Genomic DNA, 27055 nt, shown 5'->3' on the forward strand with positions numbered 1-27055 from the left:
TCCATTTGGTCCAGTGTGTCATTTAAAGTCTTTATTTCCTTGTTGATCTTTTGCTTAGATGATCTGTACATTTCGGTGAGGGGGGTGTTAAAGTCCCCCACTATTTATTGTTGTCGATGTGTTTCTTATCCATCTCTGCAGCCGGCTTCCCCGCTCTGATTCCTGGGAGCTTTGCCGCACTCAGGCACCCCTGGTCTTTCTGTGACCCCAAGGGTCTTGAGACCACACTGTCCCACAGGGGTTACATCCCCCGCTTAGCCACTAGAGTGATGTTCCTCAGCAGAGCCAACTTCTAAAAGTTCCGATTTTGTGCTCCACTCCTCTATCACTTTCCAGAAGTGGCTGATGGAGACCCCTCCCCCGCCGTCTATCTTCCTGAATATCACCTCGGAGTCACTTCTCCGCACGTCCTACCTTCCAGAAAGTGGTCGCTTTTCTGTTCAGAGAGTTGTTGCTATTCTTTTCTTCGATCTCCTGTTGAGTTCGTAGGTGTTCAGAATGGTTTGATTCCTATCCAGCTGAATTCCTGGGACCAGACGAAATCCAGGTCTCCTTCTCCTCCGCCATCTTGCTCTACCCCCAGTAACATTTTCTCATTTAGTATTTCTCACAACAACTCTAAGAGATAAATATAACAAGTACTATTTTTACAGGTAACAACTTAAGCTTGAAAAGTGGAATTGGTTGGGATTCCACTTAGGGTCTCTAATGTATAATGCTATACCTATATTGCCCCTTGCTGACCTGTTTTCCTTATATACTATTATAGTAAATGTGTGATAGAAAAATAACACAAGTTTCTGTTCTGATGGCATTTTATATTGTATTGTGTTTTTGACAGTTTAAAGCAAACTTTCCCAAGCTTGTCACTAATGCCAGTGGGGCCAGAAAATTCTTTGTTGTGTGGAGGGGTGGCTTTCCTGTGCAGTTTAGGGTTTTTAGCAGCATCTTTGGCCTCTGTTCACTAGTGACAGTAGCTCCACTAGCCCCAGTTGGGTGGTTCTTTTTTTTTTTTTTTTTTTTTATGATTTCATTCATCTATTTGTCAGAGAGAGAGAGAGCGTGTGTGCACACAAAAACAGGGGGAGCGGCAGGCAGAGGCAGAAGCAGGTTCCCTACTGAGCAAGGAGCCCGATGTAGGACCCTGGCATCATGACCTGAGTCGAAGGCAGATGCTTAACCGACTGAGCCACCCAGGCATTCCTCCCCCAGCCCCAGTTGTGACAACTAAAGATGTCTCCAGATTTTGTCAGATATCAACAGAAGGTCAGAATCATCCCGAGTTGAGAACCATAGACTTAGAATTAGCAACATCATGTCCTTTTACGGATTTTAGAAGATAAAGCTCATCTAGATTATTTAAAAGTCTTAATGCTTTCCAAATAAGCTTCATGTGAATTGTTTACTTGGTTAAGCATAAGTTTATACAGACAAACCCTGTGGAAGGTGACCTTTGGCCACTTTGTATGCCATCTTGGTAACTACCCATTGACATTCTAGTAATAAACAGGTGAGGTGGAATTTTAAGGTTATACATAAGTTCACAGGGCTTATTTTATTAATTCCACCATATTAAATGAAATTCATTGTTATATAACTCTTGGTCTTTACACATCTAAGAACATTTCGTTATTTAAACTTATATTTTTTTATGGGTGGATAGTATGCTTTGTGAATTATTAAAGCTTCTCTTAACAAAAAACTGTGTATGTCTTTCTCTATTAAAAGACATAGTGTTTTTCAAAATTCTAAGAATGGAAAGGTGTTTTGAGCTAATTACTTTGAAATGAGTTAATGAATTGTTGACTTCTCTAAGGAAGTTGACTATTAGGGAACAAGTAAATGATCCCTTGGGGTGTATGTAATCATGTGTGTAACTGCTGGCTTATCTTTCTCTTCTCTCTTCTTTTTCCCTCTCCTCCTCCCCTCACTCCTTTTTACCTTTAATTACTGTTTATCAGTTTCTTGTTTTACCCCAGACACTTGGCTGGACATTATGTATATTATTTCCTTTTATATCTACTACATCATGTGAGCTGAGTACCCTCATTTTACAGAAGAAAATTGGGACTCAGAGAAGTCAAATCGCTTGCCCAGAGTCATATAGTTAACAAGTGTGCCAATTAATATTTATAGTCAGGGATATCTAACTTCATTTCTGTGTGCTTCAGCACTGTTCTGGTGCTTAACAGACTTGGCTTCTGAACGGAATTACCAGGTGAGTTTTAAACATAATATACCCAGACCTCCTTCCAGCTGTATTGGATTAGAGTCTCTGTGTCTTAAGGCCCAGAACTGAGATTGAGAGGGAAGAGCCCTGAATTAAAATTTTCAAAATCTTTTCTTTTTAAAAAAAAATTTTCCCCCTCCATTTGTCTTTTACATAACTTTGAAAAAACTTCTTAACTTTTTGGAGACTCAGTTTCTTCATGTATAAAATGTAAATTTTAGTCTAACAGTAATTGTCTTGCCTGCTTCATAAAATTATTGTGAAGAATAAAGATCTTATTAGTTTGCATTGTGGTATATCATTTTATAACACTCAGCAACTGCAATATAAATGTTATTCATCAGTGGGCTTTTCCAGGGTAGGAACAGTGTTCTGAATTATCTCCTGTGTTTATTTTGGTTTTGTGTCTAGGATGGTGTAGTAGGCCCTCAGCAGGCACTGATTTTATTGAATGAATGAGGAATAAATAAACAAATGGTACAAAAATATAGTAGCTCTGGGGGCACTTGCATTCCTCAGAACTCTGCCTTTCCCATCGTTTTCTGCTGTGATGCTTCAGCAGCCTGGAGAATTTCTTTATGTGTTCCATTGCCTGGCTTCCATGAGTAAATGTGTTGTTGCATGTGGTTTTTCCCTGCCATTCCCTAATGGTAAGAGTGGCTCCTGCAGTTATTTTACTGCCATTACCTATCTGCTTCTCTCAGACTGGTCTGACCTCCAGTCTTATAATCACTATAGTGGACTTCTATGTTCTGGAACAACAGTATCAGATAAAAGAAGACTTACATTTTTGTTTGCTTTATTCCATACGTTTACCCTTAGCTTAAATATTTCTTGTCTTTTTTGGTTTTTATTTTGAATTCCCTTTCAGGTATTAAAGCTAGTAAGTTATTTTTTAATATTACTTCTATCTGGAAATAAGATTGTTGCTATTAGACCTCTGAAATAGGGCCAAGATATCTTACTAGCCCTCTGAGTTGCTGAAGTAGCTGTGAGGGAATACTTGGGCTTTGTACTGTAGGAGAGGTTTATGTTATATGCCTCATAGATATCTCAGAGATTAATTTATCCTTAATAACTACGTTTATTTCTTTAAAAATAGATTAAATTTGGTTATTTGCTATATGAAAATAACTTCCAAATTAAATTTTCCAAAAGTAGCACCTAGATAACAATGCTTATAAAGTAAATGAAAAACTAAATTGTACTTGTTTTACTGATGCAAAATCTATTAAAAAAGTTTTAGGTGAAAATCCTTTAAGAAGTATGCTAATAGGAAACTGATTAAAGGGGTACCTGGGTGGCACAGTCATTGAGCATTTGCCTTCGGCTCAGGTATGATCCTGGGGTCCTGTGATAAAGCCCCGTTTTGGGTTCCCTGCTGGGCGGGAAGCCTGTTTCTCCCTCTCCCACTCTGCCTGCTTGTGTTCCCTCTCCCGCTGCCTCTCTCTCTGTGAAATAAATAAATAAAATTAAAAAAAAAAAAAGGACATTGATTAAATAAACTGTGGGTCAACTCTGCAGTAGAATACTATGTTGCAGAAAAAGAATGAGGATACTCCCTGTTATTGATATGGAAAACCTCTGTTAAGTTAAAGGAAAAAAAAAGTGTATCAAAAAGGAGGAAAAAATTATAGTATATTTTATTTGCTTGAACATGCTGGAAAAACTATAGAAAGATACAAAAATAACTAATAAAAGTAGTTACCTGAGAATTGGTGTAGGGGTAGATAGGAGAAACAGGATGGCTAGAGAAGAGTGTAGGAATAGAGTTTTCACAATCTTAATACATATTTTGAAAAATTACTCAGCATTATGGATGTGTCAACTACTGAGAATAAAGAAAAAATATATATATATCCTCTATTTGTTATATATATAGGATATATAAAATTGTTATATATATATATATAAAAGGATATATAAAATTGTTTAAAATTGTATTTTTTTAGATGAACTACAGTTTATTGACTGGGAGATTGACAGTTACACGGAAGATACTAGTGAGTATAATGAATTTGAAGACGGTGAGAGTGTTGTGGAAATATCAGACTGTGCTTCTTGTTCAAGCAATCATTCTTTGACTAGTGAAGAGAGGCTCTCTGAGCTTGTGAAGGTAAGAACCAGTTGTCTCAAAATTTTTCATTCTGGTTATACATTTGTTAATCATAGCCTTTTGGTTTTTCATTTTTAATTCCTTTTTCCAGGACAGTCACTTTTGACTCTTAGTGATTCTTTCATTCTTTACCTCCTTGTCTCTAAATAAACAGGCCTATAATGCACCTCTAAACATGGGTAACCATCTCCTCACCCACTCCCTCCACCTGCTACACATTGAACTTTTCTCATTCCTCCATTCTCCCAGGACACATGTATCATGGTTTGGTTAGATTAGTATTCAGCATTGCATAATATTCGTAAGAGGCAAATATTAATTATGATTATTTTTCCTTCACAACTTTCATTTTCCTTGGAGTTAATTACTTTGGGTTTTTGTTTGCCCAACTTTATTTATTGTTAATAAAACTAAGTTTTTGCCATTGTTTAGCTCTCCTGTTAAGGTTTTTCAGGCAAAGTAGGCATTCTAGCAGTTTTGTCTTTTTTTTTTTTTTTTTTTTTTTTAAGATTTTATTTATTTATTTGAGAGACGGAGAGCATGAGAAGGAGGAAGGTCAGAGGGAGAAGCAGACTCCCTGCCGAGCAGGGAGCCCGATGCGGGACTCGATCCTGGGACTCCAGGATCATGACCTGAGCCAAAGGCAGTCGCTTAACCAACTGAGCCACCCAGGCGCCCAGCAGTTTTGTCTTTTTGGAGAACTTGTTCCCACAACTTCCTAGCTGCTCTAATTTGAACTCATCCTTTCTGCTTTGTGGATGTAGCCACCCTTAGGTCTCTCTTCATCATCTTCCTGGTAATTCCCTTCACTTCTCTCCAATGTGGAGCAACTTTATCCTGGATTCCATGTCTTCCTCTTTCTTGGTTTTCACTCTCAGTATGATTGAGCACATCTTCTAATAGCTTTCAAGAGGGGATTTATGGAAGATAAATGGCATGTCAGAAGATGCATTTATCATACTTTGATAAGTGGATGACAATTTATATAGAATTTTAGGTTGGAAATTATTTTTCTTCAGAATTTTTAAGGCATTATTTCATTGTCTTCTAGTTCCAGAGTTGCTGTCAAGAAGCCTGAAGCTATTCTCATTCTTGATTTTTAAAAAAGATTTATTTATTTGAGAGAGGTGTAGGGAGGCGCAGGAGAGGGAGAGTGAGAATTCCAAGCAGACTCTGTGCTGAGCACAGAACTCAATCCCAGGAACCCGACATCATGACCTGAGCTGAAATCAAGAGTCAGCTCTTCAACTGTCTGAACCACCCAGACTCCCCTCTCATTCTTGATTTTTTTAATATTTTCTGTTTATCACTTTTTTTAAGCAGTGTGATTGTGATTATACCTACATGTCATATTCTGCTTGGAGTTTATCAAGCTTTTTGAATATGTGGTGAGTTGGGTCCAAGCCCTTGCTGAGGTTTGGTAATTTACTAGGAGGACTCTCAGAATTTAATGTACAGTCATACTCAGGGCTATGATTTATTATAGTGAAACAATACAAAGCAAAATCAGCAATATTTTAAGAGTCCTATTGTAGCGGAGTCACACAGGATATGCTTAATTGCTCTAGCAATGAGTTTTGACAACCTCTGTAAAGTGTTTCCTGCCAGGGGAGCTCATTGGTGACTCAGTGCCCAGAGTTTTTATTGGGGTCTGGTAAAGTAGGCACTCTCTCTGCCTTGCGTGTATTAGAATTTCAGATTTTAAGAAGGCAAACAGGTATTCAGCCTAAGCCACATTGTTTGCACACTTTAGGCAGAGGGAGCCACTCTTACCATTAGGGACTGATGGTAACTTTCCTGATGTCTAAATAACCAGAGGTAGGCAAGGACCAACATTATAAGCAGGCCTTTCTAAGGATACCCATCTTAGGTCAGCTTTGTTAACTCTCTTCTTCACATAATGGGTTTAAAGTTTTCATCACATTTGGAAAGGTTTTTGCCTTCAACATTTTTTTTTCTGACATCCTTTTTCCTTTTGGACTACAATTATAGGTATATTAATGAGGCTGCTTCATGTTGTATCATGGGATCATTGATGCTGTGTTTACCCCCCCTTTCATTTTTAATGGTTTCTATTGCTATATTTTTCAAGTTTAATTATCTTTTTTTTCTCAGTGTTTAATCTGCTGTTAATACTATCCAGTATATTTGTCATCTCTTAAAGTTTGATATGAATCTTTTTATATTATCATTCCTAACCTCATATTTTTTTCTGTTTTGAAAATATAGAGTATAATTATAATAGTTGTTTTAGTGGCTTTTCTGTAAATCTACCATTTGTGTTATTTCTGTGTCTGTTTCTGTTGATTAATATTTCTCTTCATTGTAGGTTATACTTTTCTGCTTCTCCACATGCCTGAAAATTTTTGAGTGGATACCAGACATTGTGAATTTTATGTTGTTGGGTGCTGGATTTTTAAAAATGTCTTTAAATATTTTGGGACTTTATTCTCAGGTGCAGTTATTTGGAAACAGTTTCATCCTTTGGATGTTGCTTTATGACTTATTAGATGGATCTGGAGAAGTGTTCAGTATTATGTCCCATTATCTTTTTGAGTATTCTACTAATGCTCTTACTTTTCCAGTCTGCCTGGCAAGAATAGGTGCCGAGTCCTGACCCTGTGTGAGCACTGGGTGCTGTTCTCTAGATGATTCTTTCCCTTGTATACTGATCGCACATGCTGATCAGAACTCTGCTGAATAATTGAGGGGGGGATTGCTGTAGTTTTCTAAGTAGCTCTGGTTTTTCTGTTACTCCATCCTATGAACTCTAGCTACTTTTGTGGACTCTCAGTTCTGTCCCTTCCCATGGGCTCCACCTCAGTTCCCCTTTTCTACTGTGTGGTTTGGAAATTTTCTTAAGAAAGTAAGCTAGGGCAATTGTAGAACTCAATTTTTATTTCCTGACTTTCAGGAATTATGTTCTTCCCTGATGTTCAGTTTCTTAAAAACCATTGTTTCATGTATTTTGTCTGGGTTATTCCCTTCCTTCCTTCCCTCCCTCCCTCCTTTCCTTCCTTCCTTCTTTCCTTTCTCTTTCTCTCTCTCTTGTTTTTTGTTTGTTTGTTTTGGTGTTTTAAGTGGGAGAACAAATCCATTTGCTATTATTCCATCTTGGCCACCTTCCTGATCTTTCATGCAATCCAGCACATGATAAGATGCTCATCATCATTAGTCATCAGGGAGTTGCAAATCCAAACTATGATGAGATACCACTTTATACTCATTAGGATGGCTATTATCCATAAATGGAAAAAAAATGAGAAATTGGAATCCTTGTACATTGCTGGTGGGAATGTAAAATTGTACAGCCACTGTGGGAAAGTTTGATGGTTTCTCAAAAAGTTAAACATGGAATTACCACATAATCCAGCAATTCTACTTCTGGATATATACCCAAAAGAATTGAAAGCAGGGACTCAAACATTCTTGTACATCGATGTTCATAGCATCATTATTCACAATGGCTGGATGGTGGAAACAACCCAAATGTCCATCAACAGATGAAAGAATAAACAAAATGTTATATATATGTAGAGTGGATTATTACTCAGCCTTAAAAAGGAACGAAATTCTGGGTTGCCTGGCTGGCTCAGTTAGTTAAGTGTCCGATTTTGATTTTGGCTCAGGTCATGATCTCAGGGTTATGAGATCAAGCACCACATTGGTCTCTGCATGGTGGGCATGGAACCTACATAAGATTCTCTCTCTCCCTCTGCCCCTACCCCTTCTCCTCTCTCTCTCAAAGGAAAAACAGGAATGAAATTCTAATACATGCTACAATATGGATGAATCTTGAAAACCTTATTATAGATAAAATAAGCCAGACACAAAAGGACAAGTGCTGTATGATTCAATTTATATGCAGTACCTAGAATAGGCAAATTCATAGACACAGAAAATAGAATAGAGGTTACCAGGGGCTGAAGAGTAAGGGGAGTTATTTTTAAATGTGTACAGAGTTTCTGATTGGGATAATTAAAAGGTTCTAGAAATGGTTAGTGGTAGTGGTTATAAACATGAATGTACTTAATGCCATTGAGGTGTACACCTAAAAGTGGTTAATATGGTAAATTTTATTGCTATGTATATTTCACCACAATAAAAAATGAAAAAGTATATCTTTATTTTAAAATATTTTTCTACCATTAAATTTTATGTTTTTGAGGACTTTTTATTGTTGAAATGGTAAAAATGTTTCTAGAGAGAACACTAAATGATAAAGCAAAAGACTTACTGTACATGCAGTAAAATCTTAACTCGAGGATCCCAAAGGACCATGGAGAATCCCAAGACTACTACCAAAACCCCTTGGAATAAATCATACCTAATCAGACCAGGAAGTGTTGTGCCATGACCTAAAAGTTTTTCTTGACTTTTCAATATAGGGACTAGACTAGTAACCCTTTATTTCTATGAACTTCTTCAGTGTGAAAGAAGACCTTCTGTAATAGCATGGTCTTACTTTAGTACATATCACATTTTAAGATTATTTATTTATTTGTTAGAAAGAGAGAAAGCACACCAGCAGGCAGAGGGGCAGGCAGAGGGAGAGGGAAGCAGACTCCCCACTGAGCAGAGAACCTGACACGGGGCTTGATCCCAGGACTCTGGGATCATGACCTGAGCTGAAGGCAGATGCTTAACCAACTGAGGCACCCAGGCATCCCTTAAAAATTTTTTTTAAAGATTTTATTCATTTATTTAACAGAGCACAAGCAGGGGGAGTGGCAGGCAGAGGGAGAGGGAGAAGCAGGCTCCTCACTGGGCAAGGAGGAACCTGACACGGGGCTCGATCCCAGGACCCTGGGATCATGACCTGAGCTGAAGGCAGATGCTTAACTGACTGAGGCACCCGGGCGCCCCCAAATTTTTTCTTAATATTAATTGTGGTGGTGGTTTCAGTGGCTGAAATATCTGTTACTTCATGCGTTTGGCTTTTTAAAGCACCTCATTTCTATTGAGAAAGGTGGGAGTTTTGTGCAGAGCTTCATATCATAGGCTACTTGTTTTTATAATTTTAGAGTTTTATCTGATATTTCGTGAGCAGGTTCTGTACTGATAAGATAAGGCATTTAATAAAATTAGTTTATGAATTCCTTTTCCTTATTTTGAATAGAACAAATGATGGATTTGTTCTCATCATAGATTATTGCCATCACTAAATAAAAAATTTAGTATTTTACTCTTGTCACAAACTTTAATTTTTTTATTAGAAAATAAGTTTATTAGAACTTTTAGTTTTTTTCTTGGCTTTTTTTGAGAGAAATATTCTGTGAACTGAGGATATGTTCATCCTTTGAAAGCTGCTGTAAATTACCACGACTATGAGAAGGACTAATGCTGCATAGATCAAGCTTGCTGGGTGATTGGCTGGGTTCACTACCTAACTGAGAAACTCCTGCACTCAGGTTTTATAGTGCTTTCAGTTCAATTCATACCTTGTTAAAATTACAAATTACAGTATGACACAGACTTTTCAGGGAAGCTCTTAAATAATATATAGTTATAAGAAGTAAATGGTAAGCATCCATAGCTCTCTAAAATGTAAAAAGCATATCTCTGGGTAGTAGAATTACTGGAGACGTTTATTTTCTTCTTTGTTGCATTTATTTCACAATTTAAATAAAAAACAAGAAAAATATAGCAGTCAGTGGCTTTTTCCTTAAAGACAAAACAGAGAAACAGATCACATATATTGAACATATATACTGGGTCTTAATACTAGTTGCTTTATGTACATGTATTAGTCCATTTGAGCTGCTATAACAAAAATACATAGGCTGGGTAGCTAAAACAACAAATTTATTTCTCACAGTTTTGGAGGCTGGGAAGTTCTATGATCTAGGTGCTGGCAGATATGGTGTCTATTGAGGGCCCACTTCCTGGTTCATTGAAGGCTGTCTTCTTGCTGTGTCCTCACATGTTGGAAGGGGTAAGGGATCTCTGGGGCCTTTTTATAAGGGTCCTAATCCCATTCATGAGGGCCCCACTCAAAGGCCCCGCCTCTAAATACCATCACATAAGGGATTAGGTTTCAACATTTAGTATACAGCAGTACATTTTCCATTTAAGCCTTAAAACAATCTTGAGAAGTAGATGTGGTTATGCCCAATTTTCAGATAAGGAAACTGTTAGAAAAGATAATGTAACTGCAAACAAGTTACTTATGTAGTAAGGCATCAGTGATTGAAATCTTGTCATAGAAATATTCAGGTGTTGGTTGAATGCCTCCCAATCTACGTTGATTGTTTTCTTATGTTGGAAGAAACATGCAAATGGGCAGAACTTTGAAAGATATGGTCATAGAAAAGAGATGACCTTGGCTTGCTTTGTATTTAAAAAATTCAAGACTTCTTCCACATAAATTGTCATGAAGTATACCTTTTTAATAAATTTGTTCATTAAAGCATAACATACTACATCATCATTTGAAATAAATAAATTGAATCCACTGACTCAAAAATGAATTTCTCTAAGTAGACATTGAGAAGCATTCCTACAATATAACGAAAATCCTTTTAGATTTGTGGTCTATCTAATCACAGTGGTATTCTCTATGGCCTTAACTCCTGTCTCCTTTTCTTCCATTCTCTTCCTCATATGGGAACAAAGATTGTTATTTTCTTCTCAAGCAACATTTTCTTCCAAGTGCTGATAACTGTTCAATCTTTCTATAACCCAGTTGCTGTCCTGAATTCCATGTGGGTTTACAGCTGCCTAATGACATATTTGCGTCAATGTTCTAAAGCTACTGTAAGTCAAAGGGGTCCCAGGCCATATCCTTTCTTTTCTTTTTAATGCAAGCTTATCCTGTTTGTGTTTTTGGTCTTAGTTAATAGCTTTCCTTTTTCACTGCCTGAGTCTGTTTTGTTACTGGGTCGTGCAGATTTGACCTCTAAACTAACATCCTCAGAACTTCTGCCCTAAATTGGGCCCTTTCACCTATTCTCTGTTGTTTCAGTAGCATCATAATTAATTTCTTAGCTGATGTCTTTTTAGTAGATTTATCTTAATAAAAATTATGACTTTATTACTCACTTACTGAAATACTTTTTTTTTTTTTTTAAGATTTTATTTATTTGAGAGAGAGAATGAGAGACAGAGAGAGCACACGAGAGGGGGGAGGGTCAGAGGGAGAAGCAGACTCCCGCCGAGCAGGGAGCCCGATGTGGGACTCGATCCTGGGACTCCAGGAACACGACCTGAGCCGAAGGCAGTCGCTTAACCAACTGAGCCACCCAGGCGCCCCTGAAATACTTTTGATGGTTCCTCATTGCTCAAAAGTCAAGGTCCATATAACTTAACCTTCACAGTTTAGCCGCAGGTCCCTCAAGTGAATGAGGCAGAGTATACACTGTATTTTTTAATTTATATATAATCCTTAAAAATACAAATGATTCTATAGTGATAGGAAGCAGGTCAGTGGTTGACTGGGCTGAAGGTAGATGGGGGAAGGAAAGTGGGACATGAGGAAAGTGGGGCTGATGGAAATATTGATTATCTTGATTGTGGTAGTAAGTTTCAAAGGAATGTACACATGTCAAAACTTGTCAAATTGAATATGTTCAGTATGTGTATTTTAGTATGCTTAAGTTACATACTTCAGTAAAACTGATAAGTTTAAGTGCAAGAAAGATGTAGTTCCATGTGTTTATGATATAATTTTCAAAATACCTTTTTAAATGACAAAACAGGATATAGAATAATTGTATAGAAAAATGGAAAGGGTTTAGAGGAGTTAAGATGGCAGAGGATTAGGGGGACCCGAAGTTTGTCTTGTCTCTTGAATACAACTTGATAGTTATCAAACCATTCTGAACACCTGGGAAATCAGTCAGAAGTCTGAGAGAAAAAAACTGCAATTCTACAAGTAGAAAACTGACCACCTTTTGGAAGGTAGGAAATGCGGAGACTTGAATCCTGTGTGATATAGCTGTGGATACGATGGTGGCGGGGAGAGAACCTGCTTATGGAAGCTACCACAAAAGTATTATAAGCAGTGGAGTGCAAAATTGGAACTTTTAGAAGTCAGCTACAGTGGGGGAATGTGCCTCACTTAAAGGTGCTCAGGTGGCAAAGTGGAGTGGAATCCCAGGTGTGACACCGTGGTCTGAAGATCCTCGGGTTGTAAGAAGAATGGGTGGCGCCTAAGTGCTGCACTGTTCTCAGGGATAGGAGTATGGAAGCTGGCTGAGAACAGTGAGTCTAGGTGCCACCTTTCTGCTCTGTATTGCCATAAACCATGAACTGCTGCGTGGTCATTCAGCTGCTTTTCCTGGGATGGGTCTGCAGAGGCCTGTCAAGACTCTCCCCAGGGAATCAGTGCAGGTCTGCGCCATAGGAGTCCCTAAAATTTGGAGTTTTGAAACTCAGGTGCATTCTTGAGATAAAAAAGCTTGGCACAGGCAGGGTGAACAGAGTTCTGATGGCAACTGGGGAGACAAGAATGATTGATTGCTCTTCTGTGAGGGTTCCCTGAAGAGTGGGGGAATGCGAATTTTCAGCTCCGGGGCTAGAGTGGGGTGCCACCATATTCATCCCACACGCCCATCAGGACTGAAAGCCCTCAGGGAGCAAAACAGGGCCACCTGGTGGAGTCTGGAGCTGCTTACACCAAGCCCTGCCTCCTTGCCTCTCCCCCCTGCCCCTCCCTCCAGGGCAAGTCTACCTGAGAATCAGTGCAACAGGCCCCTCCCCAAGAAGACCAGTACAAACAACTTGCTTACATTAAGTTTACTGATCATAGAGGGCTGCAAAGCTTCAGCTCTAAGGGAAAATAGTATTTAGCCTCCTTTGGGCTTTTATTCTTTACTTCTTCTTTTTCATTTATTTTCTTATTTTTTGCAATTCTTTTTTAAAAGGTGTTTATATTTTTATTTTTGTTTACTTTCATTGCATTTTATTTTTATATTTCTTTGGGATCTAGATTCTTTTATTTATTTTTTTAAGATTTATTTATTTATTTGAGAGAGCAAGCACAAGTGGGGGGAGGGACAGAGGGAGAGGGAGAAGCAGAGTCCCTGCTGTGCAGGAAGCCTGACACGGGGCTCAATCCCAAGACCCTGAGATCATGACCTGAGCTGAAGGCAGAGGCTTAACTGACTGAGCCACCCAGTGCCCCATCTTCCTTTCTTTTCTGGACAAAATGATGAGACAGGAAAATTCATCCCAGAAAAAAGAATAGCAGGTAGTACTAACAGCCAGAGATTTAATCAATATAACTAACTAGAATTTAAAACAATGATTACAGGGATACCAGCTGGGCTTGAAAAAAACATAGAAGACACTAGAGAATCCTTTACTGCAGAGATAAAAAGACCCAAAATCTAGTGAGGCCAATTAAAAATGCTATAACCAAGATGCAGTTCCAAGTGGAGGCCATAAAAATGAGGACAAATGAATCATTGGAGTGAATCAGTGATAAAGAAGATAAAATGGAAAATGAGGAAGTTGAAAAAAAGAAGGAAACAGGTAATGGATCACAGAGGTAGACTTAGGGAAATCAGTGACTTATTAAACTATTATAACATTCGTATCATAGGAGTCCTAGAAGATGTAGGGAGAAAAAAAGGGACAGTTTATTCAAACAAATTACAGCTGAAAACATCCCTAACCTGGGAAAGACACAGACATCAAAATCTAGAAAACACAGAGAAATCCCATTAAATTCAAAAGGAGCCAACCATCACCATAGTCAAATTCACAAAATAGGGAAAGATTCCTGAAAGCAGCAAGATTAAAAAAGTCCTTAACCTACAAGGGAAGACAGATCAGGTTCGCAGCAGATCTGGCCACTGAAACCTTGCAGGCCAGAAAGGAGTTGAAGGAAATATTCTATGTGATGAGTTGGAATTATTCCAGTGTTCCAGTATTCAATCCAGCAGGATTGTCATTCAGAATAGAGAGATAAGGAGTTTCCTAGACAAAAAATAAAGAAGATTGTGACCACTAAACCAGCCCTGCAAGAAATACTAAGGGGACCCTATGAGTGGAGAAACAAAATACCAAAAGGAACAAAGACCAGAAAGGACCAGAGAACATCATCAGAATCACTAACTGTACAGGTAAAACAGTGGTCCTGAATTCCTATCTTTCAGTAATCATTTTGAATGTATATGGACTAAATGCTCCAATCAAAAGACACAGGATATCAGAATGGATTAAAAAACAAGATCCATCTATGTGCTGCCTACAACAGACTCATTTTAGACCTAAAGAACCTGCAGATTGAAAGTGAGGGGAGGGAGGGATAACCATCTATAATGCTAATGGATGTCAAAAGAAAGCCAGAGTACCCATACTGAGATAAGACAAACTAGATTTTAAAACAAAGACTGTAACAAGAGATGAAGGGCATTATATCATAATTAAGGGATCTATCCATCAAGAAAATCTAACAATTGTATATATTCATGCCCCCAACTTGGGAGCACCCAAATATAAATCAATTAATAATAAACATAAACTCATGGATAATAATACAGTAATAGTAGGTAACTTTTACACCCCACTTACAGCAGTGGACATTATCTAAGCAGAAGATCAACAAGGAAACAGGGCTTTGAATGACACACTGGACCAGATGGACTCAACAGATATATTCAGAGCATTTCATCCTGAAGCATCAGAATACACATTTGTTTTGAGTGCATACAGAACATTCTCCAGAATAGATCACATACTGGGTCACAAATCAGCCCTCAACAAGTATAAAAAAATTGAGGTCATACCATGCATATTTTCAGACCACAATGCTCTGAAACTTGAAGTCAGCTATAAGGAAATATTTGGAAAGACCACAAATACATGGAGGTTAATGAGCGTTCCACTAAAGAATAATTGGGTTAACCAGTAAGTTAAAGAAGAAATAAAAAAGTACGTGGAAGCAAATGAAAATGAAAACACAATGGTCCAAAACGTTTGGGATGCAGCTAAGGCAGTTTTAAGTTGCAATACAGTCCCACCTCAAGAAGCAAGGAAAGTCTCAAATACACAACCTAACCTTACACCTAAAAGAGTTAGAAAAGGAGCAGCATATAAAGCCTAAAGTCAGCAGAAGAAGGGAAATAATGAAGATTAGAGCAGAAATAAACTATATAGAAAACAAAAAAACAGTAGTACAGATTAATGAAACTAAGAGCCGGTCTTTGAAAGAATTTATAAAATTGATAAACCCCTAGCTAGACTTATCAAAAAAAAGAGAGAGAAAGGACCTAAATAGATAAAATCATGAATGAAAGAGACATAACCATCACCACAGAAATAACAGTTATAAAGAGAATACTGTGAAAAATTATGTGCCAACAAACTGGGCAACCTGGAAGAAGTGAACAAATTCCTAGAAACCTACAAACTACCAGACTGAAACAGGAAGAAATAGAAAATTTAAACAGCCGCATAACCAGCAAAGAAATTAAATCAGTAATCAAAAATCTCTCAACAAGCGAAAGTCCAGGGTTGGATGGATTCCCAGGGGAATTATACCCCACAGTTAAAGAAGAGTTAATACCTATTCTCCTCAAACTGTTCCAAAAAAGAAAAAAAAAAAAAAATAGAAAATGGAAAGAAAACTTCCAAACTCATTCTGTGAAGTCAGCATGCCTTGACCCCAGAATGAGACAAATACCCCACTAAAAAGGAGGATTACAGGACAATATCCCTGATGAACATAAATGTAAGCCTTCTCAATAAAATACTAGCAAATTGAATGCAACAGTACATTAAAAGAATTATTCACCAAGATCAAGTGGGATTTATTTCTGGGCTGCAGGTGTGGTTCAACATCTGCAAATCTCCCCAATGTCTAGACATTGGGGAAGGTATGTGCTATGGTGAGCGCTGTGAATTGTGTAAGACTATTGAATCACAGATCTTTTCCTCTGAAATAATACATTATATGTTAAAAAAAAAAAAAAGATAGCAGGAGAGGAAGAATGAAGAGGGGGAAATCAGAGGGGGAGACGAACCATGAGAGACTATGGACTCTGAAAAACAAACTGAGGATTCTAGAGGGGAGGGTTTGGGGGGATGGGTTAGCCTGGTGATGGGTATTAAAGAGGGCATGTTCTGCATGGAACAATGGGTGTTATATGCAAACAATGAATCATGGAACACTACATCAAACACTAATGATGTAATGTATGGTGATTAACATAACATAATAAAAAAAAGAAACAGCATTCACTGGAATTTAAATAAAAGCTTTTTTTAAAAAAAAACTTTTTTAAAAAAGTTTTTTTTTAAAGCAAAAAAACGAAAACAGAAAAACATCTGCAAATCTATGAACATGATATACCACATGGGGGCGCCTGGATGGCTCAGTTGTTAAGTGTCTGCCTTCGGCTCAGGTCATGATCCCAGGGTCCTGGGATTGAGCCCTACATCGGGCTCCCTGCTCTGTGGGAAGCCTGCTTCTCCCTCTCTCACTCCCCCTGCTTATGTTCCCTCTCTTTCTGTGTCTCTCTCTGTCAAATAAATAAATAAAAAATCTTTAAAAAATTTTTTAAAAAACCATGATATACCACATTAGTAAAAGAAAGGATAAAAACCATATGGTCCTGTCAACAGATGCAGAAAAAGCATTTGACAAAGTACAGCATCCTTTCTTGATAAAAACCCTCAACAAAATCGGGGTTGATGGAACATACCTTAACATAAAGGCCATATTCGAAAGACCCACAGCTAATATCCTCAGTGGGGAAAAAACTGAAAGCCTTTACCCTTTGGTCAGGAGCAAAACAAGGATGTTCACTCTCAACATTACTATTTAACATAGTATTGGAAGTCTTAGCCTCAAGAATCAGACAACAAAAAGAAAAGGCATCCAAGTTGGCAAGGAAGAAGTCAAACTTCCACTATTTGTAGATGACATGATACTCTGTAGAAAACCTGAAAAGACTCAACTAAAAAATTGCTAGAACTGATACAGGAACTCAGCAAAGTCGCAGGATATAAAATGAATGTGCAGGAATCTCTTGCATTTCTATACACAAATAATGAAGCAGCAGAAAAAGAAATCAAGGAACTGATCCCATTTGCTATTGCACCAAAAACAATAAGATACTTAGGAATAAACCTAACTAGGGAGGTAAAAGATCTGTACTCTAAAAACTACAGAACACTTATGAAAGAAATTGAAGAGGACACAAAGAAATGGATAAATATTCCATGCTCATGGATTGGAAGAACAAACATTGTTAAAATGTCTATACTACCCAAAGCAATCTACACATTTAATTGAATCACTATCAAAATACCACCAGCTTTTTCACAGAAATACAACAGACAATCCTAAAATTTGTTTGGAACCACAGAAGACCATGAATAGCCAAAGCAATTGTGAAAAAGAAAAACAAAACTGGAGGCGTCATGATTCCAGATTTCTAGCTATATTAGAAAGATGTAGTCATCAAGACAGTATGGTACTGGCATAAAAACAGACACATAGATCAATGGAACAAAATAGAGAACCCAGAAATGGATCCACAACTATATGGTCAATTACTCTTTGACAAAGGGAAAAAATATCCCATGGAAAAAAGACAGTCTCTTCAACAAATGGTATTGGGAAAGTTGGACAGCCACATGCAGAAGAACTGGACCACTTTCTTACACCATACACAAAAATAAATTCAAAATGGATGCAAGACCTAAATGTGAGACAGTAAACCATCAAAATCCTAGAGGAGAACAGAGGCAGCAATCTCTTTGACTCCAGCCACAGTCATTTCTCATTAGACATCTAGCCGGAGGCAAGGGTAACAAAACCAAAATGAACTATTGGGATTTTTCACGATAAAATGCTTCTGCACAGCAAAGGAAACAATCAACAAAACTAAAAGGCAGCCCACAGAATGGGAGAAGATATTTGCAAACAACATATCTGATAAAGGGTTAGTGTCCAAAATCTATAGGAAACTTACCAAACTCAGCACTCAAAAAACAAATAATCCAGGTAAGAAATCGGCAGAAGACATGAATAGACACTTTTCCAAAGACGACATCCAGATGGTAACAGACAAATGAAAAGATTTTCAACATCACTCATCATCATGAAAATACAAATCAAAACCATGATGAGACCTCACACCTGTCAGAATGGCTAAAATTAACAACATAAACAATGGGTGTTGGTGAGAATGCAGAGAAAAGGGAACCCTGTTGCATTGTTGGTGGGAATGCAAACTGGTGCAGCCACTCTGGAAAACAGTATGGAGTTTCCTCAGAAAGTTAAAAATAGAACTACCCCATGGTCCAGCAGTTCCATTCCTAGACTATACCCAAAGGATACAAAAATACAGATTCAAAGGTGTGCATACACTGTTTATAGCAGTATTATTGGCAATGGTCAAACCATGGAGAGAGCCCAAATGTCCATCAACTGATGAATGGATGAAGATGTGGTATATATATACAATGGAATATTATTCAGCCCTCAAAAAGAATGAAATCTTGGCTTTTGCAATGATGTGGATGGAGCTAGAGTACATTATGCTAAGTAAAGTAAGTCAGAGAAAGACAAATACCATATGATCTCACTGATATGTGGAATTTAAGAAAGAAAACATGAACATATGGGAAGGGGGGAAGCAAAAAAGAGAGAGGGAAACAAGTCATAAGTGACTCAAGTAGAGAGCACACTGAGGGTTGTTAGAGAGAGGTGGGTGGGGAATCAGCTAGATGGGTGATGGGTATTAAAGTGGGCAGTTGTGTGATGAGCACTGGGTGTTATATGTAAGTGATGAATTACTGAATTCTACTCCAGAAACCAATATTGCACTGTTAACTAACAGAATTTAAATTAAAAAAAAAAAAAAAATGGAAAGAATATGTGTTTCTATGGACTCTCTCTAGAGTGGTTAGAACTTATTTTTACTGAGTAACCTTGTATGCTATTTTGAATTTTGAACCAAGTACATTTATTGCTTGCATTAAAAAATGTTTTCTAAAAGGACATTCTGTAGTAGTATCCAGCATATATTGAGAACTTTAACAAACCAGTAAGGAAAAGACATAGCCCAAATGAAAATCAGGTCATGAGTAGGAAAGAGAAACCTGAATGTCAACTAAGTATGTGAAAAGATGCTCAGTCTCACTAGTAGTATGGGGAGTGTAAATTAAAAATGAAATATTACATATTAATGAGATTACCAAAACACTAAAAGGAAGGTGATGGTGCCCAATGCCAGGAATATGTATCAATAGGAATAGTTGCTGTTGAATGTAAATTGTTTTAGTCATTTTTGTAATTTGGTAAGTTCTAATAAAGCTGACGTTATTCATAATTTATGACCCTGCAGTTGTGCTCTTACATAAATATCCTTGAGTTTTTCAAACTGGCTTATGACCCGTAGTGGGTAATTGATTCAGTGAGTTTTAAAAATACAGTGGAATAAAACAGACTACATTAGAATGTATGAGTTAGTAACAGTATTTTCATGCAATTTTATATTCTTACATTTATTAGTATATGCGTGTTGAATTACAATATGTAATGTATTTTTTTTACTGTTCTTAAGCAAAAATATTTGAAAGCCACTGTTCAGAGGAATTTTCACACATGCCTAGAGGAATATATATACATGACTATTCATTGTAGCATTGTTTAGAAGAGAAAAAACTTCTGAAAGTAAGCTAATTTTATATGAACACAGGCAGATTGTTTTGTACATAGTAGAGAACTATATTATCATCTTGAATAATATTGAGGCAGTAAGCCAGTTTGCCAAAGGATATGTACAGTTTGATACTGCATTATATGAAGTATATAATCATGCAAAAACAGTAGTACCTATTGATAACCAACAATCTTGGAGGAAAGGAAGTTTTTTTTAGACACATTTTTCAAATTGTTGCGATAATGTCACTTTGCATCATCATTCCCTGCAGTGCAGCTGTGGAAGTGTGCACTCAGATCTTCAGTTGCAAGGAACATAGTTGATTGACAGCCCCAACTGCCATCCTTCAGGATCCTTCATTTTGTTTGTACTAGGGCCATGTTACCGATGGGCTGCACTGCAGTCTGAGACTCTTCCTACCCAGTTCTCTTTCCTTGTCCTCCTTTCATAGTTTTCAGACCTGCACTGTGGTCTTAAATCTCTCCTTGACTCCTGCTTTCTCCCCTTTATAAACCTTTGCAGGTGCTTCCTTCAGTGAATCTCTTCTATAGCTGATGGTGTCTTGGCATCTGCCCTCAGGAGACTAACTCATACCTGCATGCTCTGCCCAGCATCTTGCAGTCACACTAGCACTTCCTTCCTAACACTTAATGCTGATATCTTAACCTTCCTCTTTTGTTTATTCAACATTTCAGGTAGGTTGAAAAAAGTAAAATATATGATGTGTGGTTTTTGTGGACTTGTCTGTATTCAGTTTATTATTTGTCTTTGAATTTGCATAGAAGCATGCCCTGAGAACACCTAGTAGTGCTGAGCAAGTGAGCCTGGGATGGGATAGCAGCCAATCAAGGGATCATTAATTATTGTGGGCACCTGTAGCTTAGCACTGCTGTCGAACTCTGGGAGCCTCAGAATTATCCCATCAGAGGGACAGGGAAGGGGCAAGAAAGCTGGGTTATTTATATGTAGAGCCCTTCATTCATTGGTTATGGGCTGGCCCTTGGTGGAATTTGGGCGATAGAGTATTTCCTGGTTCTTATAGACTACTGCACAGGTGGGGAAGAATGGCTTCTGGCAGCCAGAGAAATCTCTGAGGCAAAGAATTGGAATTGCTGGAAATTGTCTCCAATTTGAGAATTACATAACAAAGCTCACCTAAATCCAACTTCCTTCACACTTCCTGGAAAACTGTAGGTTATGAAGAGAAATCACTGCTGTGTCTCTGCTGCCCTCTACAGGAATGGTTCTTGGAAGACACAGAAATTGTGAAAACCCAGACAGCCATACCAACCAGTAACAGAAAGTAACATCAATAATCAACTATATTTGAGCCAGCATTACTGAAGATAGGGGAGGAGATATGAGAGGATGTCAGCAGTGTCTGTTATAATGTTTAAATGTACATTGAATAAAATGGAAGGGGGGACGATTTACACTATAATTAGGAATTTTGTAACTATTACTTAGCTCTCCAGAAGCAAACTCTCACTTATTCTTTTACTATTGAATAAGTTTTATGAAGAATACGCTATTTGTCTCTCATTCGTGAATGTTTGTAGAAATAGAACATACATGGTGTGTGGATACTTAACTCTGTGGGAGAACCATACTTTCACTCAGTGGGAAACATTGATTATAATTTAGGTCTGTTTTGAATCCCTTGCCCAGGCTGACATGAGCAGTGTTGTTGATTTAGGAAACAGTCTTGCCTGTGAGCATAATTTTGCCAGTTCTCTGGAGCAGAGTTCTGGTAGTGCTTATGTAAAGGCAACTGAACTCTTAATAATAGGACATGCTAACATTATGAATTCTTCCTTGTTGTGGGGCATTCTTAGTGCTGTGCTATGTACATTAGCTTAATTAAACCTCATAATCGCTCTTGTGAGGTGGGAACTGTTGTTATCATCCCTAATTTTCAGAGGATTCTAAGGCACAGACAGATTAAGTAATTTTTCTTTGTTTATAAAGTAGTATATGACTGAGCCAGGATTCTAACTCAGGTGCTCTGGTTTCTGAGCTGTGGTCCTGGCCATTTTGTTACAGTGTCAATAATAGTAATAGCAATAATAACATTAATAACACAATAACCCTGTGTTTTTACTATATGTTAGCACTTTACTGAAGTGCTGATCATGTAAGCTAGATGTTATTACTAACTCCATTTTATAGATGAGGGAATGGAGATATAGCTAATAAATGGCAGAATGAGATTCTAACTCATGGAATCTGATCCCAAATTCTCTTAATTACTTAGGTTGTATTCCTTGGAGTATAACAGTTTAACTACATGTTAAACTACTTGGAGGCAAAGCATGATAGAAATCAAAGAGAATAGCAATAACTTCTCTTTGTAATGTCGTCTTTTAGCACATTTAACAAATATAGTTGATTATTAATGTTGCTTTCTGTTACTGGTTGGTATGGTACTGCGTTTTCACAATTTCTGTGTCTTCCAAGAACCATTCCTGTAGAGGGCAGCAGAGACACAGCAGTGATTTCTCTTCATAACCTACAGTTTTCCAGGAAGTGTGAAGGAAGTTGGATTTAGGTGAGCTTTGTTATGTAATTCTCATGTATTTTATGTAGTGACTCCTATGCAAGTTAACAGGCATAATAAATATCTGATAACCTGAATAAGGTTCAGGTTTTGTTGAAGGTGTGCAGCAGAAGCTGGCTGACAAAAATGAAAGATCTCAAAGTAATTCATGAAATTTTAAAGAGAAAACAAATGAGGTTTTCAAATTTGAAATACATAGTCATTGTTATGAAATAGATGTTTTCTTTGTATAGTTAACAGTAGTGGTAGAACAAATGATTCAGTATCTCACAGAAGATGAAATATGGAAAAGTTTCAACAAAGTAAGGATAAACAAAATTTTGTATTCTTACATGGGAGTATATTGTAACCCTTTACAAAGTGATCTTGAAAATATTTCTAAATTTATGAGCATATTTGCAATTTTATGTTTATTTTTATTCATTTGTTTATATAGAAATTTGGAAGTAATACATTTAATTTCACTTTTAATGAGTTTTAATGGTGAAATGGAATAAAATGATGTGACTATGTACTAATTGTTAATGTCTAAGAACTATTCATTGCATACGTCGTATATGGACTTGAAATAATTATGATCAAAAACACATTTTAGAAACTGGCTCTCAAATATAATTATGTTTATATAAAAACCTACAAAATTTAATGATTGTAAAGGAAATCTGGAGTTTTTAGTAATGGCTTTTTTATTATATTTTGAAGATTTCATTATAGAAACATTGCACTTCAGAAGAAATCCATATTCTAGTGTGTTCTTATAGTAAAAAAGGAGGGATATTAGAGGTTATATTGAGGAATGTGTATTTTTTGGTTATTTTATATTATAATTTATGTTTATACAAGGCCTGCCTTGGAGATATTGCAGGTTCCATTACAGATCACCACAGTAAAGCAAATACCATAATAAAGTGAGTCAAGTGAATTTTTTGGTTTCCAAGGGCATGTGAAAGTGTGTTTACATTATACTGTAGTCTCTTAAGTGTACAATAGCATTATGTCTAACAAAATAGTCTACTACTAATTAAAAAACACTTTATTGCTAAAAAGTGCTAACCACCATCTGAGCTTTTAGCAACTGATAATTACTGATCACAGATCACTGTAACAAATACAGTAATAATGAAAAAGTTTGCAATATTGTGAATTTGAAAAATTACCAAAATGTGACCCAGAGACACAAAATGAGCAAATGCTGTTGGAAAAATGGCACTGATAAACTTGTTTGATGCAGGCTTTCCACAGACCTTCAACTTGCAAAAATGCAGTATCTGTGAGACTCAATTAGGTGAAGTACAATAAACAAGGTAATGCCTATATATATGATCTATATATGATAGATATATGATAAATGTGTTCATGATCTCATAACAAGCATATTTTGGTTTTTATTCTCTATGGAAGTATGTGCCCATATAATTGATAGCATCTGTTTCAGAATTTACATCCTTATTTTTCCAACATCTCCCTTCTTAATTGTCTAAACTTCAGCTAATGAGATACCAGGGCAGGAGCTTTGTCAATTTCTCTTAGTATAAATGTTCCTCCTCTCACTGTCACCCTGTTATCCCAGCCAGAAAAGTATGACTTATACTTAAAGTGAAAAAGCAATTAATTGAGATGGGCCCTGATATGACTCATGTATTAGAATCAGCAGCTGTTGTTTAGGGACATAAAGGAAAATATGCACATAATGAATGCAGACACAAAAATGGAACCAAATGAAAATTTTATAATTAAATGTACAATACCTGAAATAAAAAATTCATTACACAGGAAGATTGGGAAAGAAGTCAATGAACTTGATAGATCAGTAGAAAGCATTTAATCTGAAAATAGAAAAAAGATTTTAGAAAATGAAGTTAGCCTCAGTGACTTGGGAGGACATATCAAAAGATCTAGCAACACATTTTAATGGAGTCCTATATGTATAGGAGAGGAGAAATCGGAGCAAAAATTTTTGGAAAAATAATGGTTGAAAATTACCCCAAATTGGTGAAAGGCATAAATTTACATATTCAAGAAGCTCAGTGATCTCCAAACAAAATAAGTACAAGAAAATCACACTTAGGCACGTCATAGTCAAGCAGTTGAAATGATAAAGAATCTTGAAAGCACCCTGAGAACTGATACGATAACAATAAATGATAGCGGACTACTTATCAGAAACAGTGCTGGCTAGCAGGCTATAAGACACCTTTACGTTGCTGGAAAAACAAATCAACCCAGAATTCTGTCAGTGAAAATATCATTTAAGAATGAAGGCAAAATAAAAACCTTTTCAGATAAACAAGAATTAGAAGATTTCATTGCAGCAGATAAACATTATAAGAATGCTAAAGGAAGTTCTTCAGGTTGACGGGAAGGTCCACATCTTCAGGGTGGAATAATCTCCCCACCTACTAAGAAAAGTTAAACCTGATAATTTAAAGCAAAAATTATAACATTAACACTATAACATGGCATTTATGGCATATGTTGTAATATGACAGTTGTAGAATGAGGGATTGGGCTAGGTAGATGGAATTATATGCCCTAAAGTTAAAGGTGTATGTTATGATTCCTACAACAAACACTAAAAATAAAAAATAAAATACAAATAAGTATAGCTAAAAAACAATAGAGAAATCAAAGTAGAATTTAAAGTGTATTCAGAGAATATAAAAGGAGGTATAAAGGTAGTAACAGATGAATATAAACATGAGATGAAAAGAAGACAAATAGGGGCATCTGGGTGGCTCAGTCAGTTAGCATCTGCCTTGGGCTCAGGTCATGATCTTAGGGTCCCGGGATGGAGGAGCCCTACATCAGGCTCCCTGCTCAGCAGGTAGTCTGCTTCTTCTTGTCCCTCTGCCCCTCACCCCCCACTTTTGTGTGCTCTCCCTTTCCCTCTTTCTCTCAAATAAGTAAAATCTTAAAAAAAAAGGAAATGAATAGCAAAATTATAGACCTAGATTAACCCTATCAACAATTACATTAAATGAAAATAGATAAAGTATTTACTGAAAAGGTGGAGCTTGATACATTGGTAAAATGCAAGACCTCCCTATCTGTTGTCTGCTAGAGATGTGTTTTAGATGTAATAACACAGGGATGCCTGGGTGGCTTAGCCCGTTGAGTGTCTGACTCTTGATTTCTGCTTAGGTTGTGGTCTCTGGGTCGTGGGATCAAGCTCTGCATTGGGCTTCAAGGTCAGCCCACAGTCTGCTTGTTCCTCTTCCTCTGCCCCTTGCCCCTTCTCTCTCTCTTAAATAAATACATAAAATCTTAAAAAAAATGTAATGACATAGATTGAAAATAAATGCACGGAAGATGATGTAGCATGCAAATAGTAATTATAAGATAGCTGGAGTGATTATATTAATATTAGGTAAAATAGATTTCAAACAGTGTTATTGGAGATAAAGAAGGACGTTTCATAGTGGTAACACCAGGAAGACATATCAGCCACAAATTTGTAAGTGCTTTTTTTTTAATTTATGTTAGTCACCATACAGTATCAGTAGTTTTTGATGTAGTGTTCCATGATTCATTGTTTGTGTATAACACCCAGTGCTCCATGCAATACATGCCCTCCTTAATACCCATCACCAGGCTAACCCATCCCCCCACCCCCTCCCCTCTAAAACCCTCAGTTTGTTTCCCAGAGTCCATAGTCTCTCATGGTTTGTCTCTCCCTCCTTTCCCCCCCTTCATTTGTAAGTGCTTAAGATCTGTAATCATAGCTAGAAATTTTAACACCATACTCTCTATAAATTATAGAAAATCTAGACCAAAAAAAAAAATCAGTTTGAACATAAAGGATCTGAAAATCACTATCAACCACCTTGACCTAATTGACATTTGTAGAACATCACATGTAACTAGAATACAATAGAATGCACATTCCATTCAAGTGCACATGATATGTATACCAAGATAAATCATATATTGGGCTATAAAACTTTTCAATAAGTTTCAAAAGTTTGAAATTCTGAGGACTGTAATTTCTAACCATGGTTGAATTTAAAGTAGAAATCATTAATAATAAAATATGCAGAAAAGTCCAAGTATTTGGTATTAAAACTGTAATTTTCCCTAGCCAATCTACAGATTTAATGTGATCAAAATCATTTTTTCCCCACAGGTATTATTATTATTTTTTTAGATTTATTTATTTGAGAGAGAGAGAGAGCAGAGGAGGAACAGAGGGAGAGGGAGAGAGAAACTTAAGCAGATTCCATGCTGAGTGTGGAGCCAGACGTGGGGCTCAATCTCATGACCCTGAGATCACAACCTGAGCTGAAACCAAGAGTCCACTGCTTAACCGATTGAGCCACCCAGGCGGCCCTCCATGGGCATTTTTTAAAGTACCTGTGACAGTCTTCGTTGTATTACTTTAAGTCACTCTAAGCTTGCATTAATTGTAAAAGACCAGATCCATATTTGTAATAATGATTTTTCTCTTATTTCAAGTTATAAGAACACCACTTGATACAGCTTTGAAAAGTTTTTTTTTATTAAGGTATAATTGACATATTCCATTATATAAGTTT

At 36.9% G+C, this 27055-nt stretch overlaps 1 protein-coding gene across 1 annotated transcript in view; it reads left to right on the forward strand.

The window, feature by feature from the left end:
• Positions 1–27055, forward strand: part of SPIDR (scaffold protein involved in DNA repair) — a 549318-nt gene that overhangs the window by 54494 nt on the left and 467769 nt on the right. The window contains exon 4 of the mRNA XM_035011122.1: positions 4183–4346. Coding sequence (XP_034867013.1) covers positions 4183–4346 — 164 coding nt within the window. The remainder of the gene's footprint in view (positions 1–4182; positions 4347–27055) is intronic.

This window comes from Mirounga leonina, unplaced genomic scaffold (genome assembly GCF_011800145.1).
Source record: "Mirounga leonina isolate KUSES-001 unplaced genomic scaffold, KU_Mleo_1.0 Mir_165, whole genome shotgun sequence".
NCBI lineage: Eukaryota > Metazoa > Chordata > Mammalia > Carnivora > Phocidae > Mirounga > Mirounga leonina.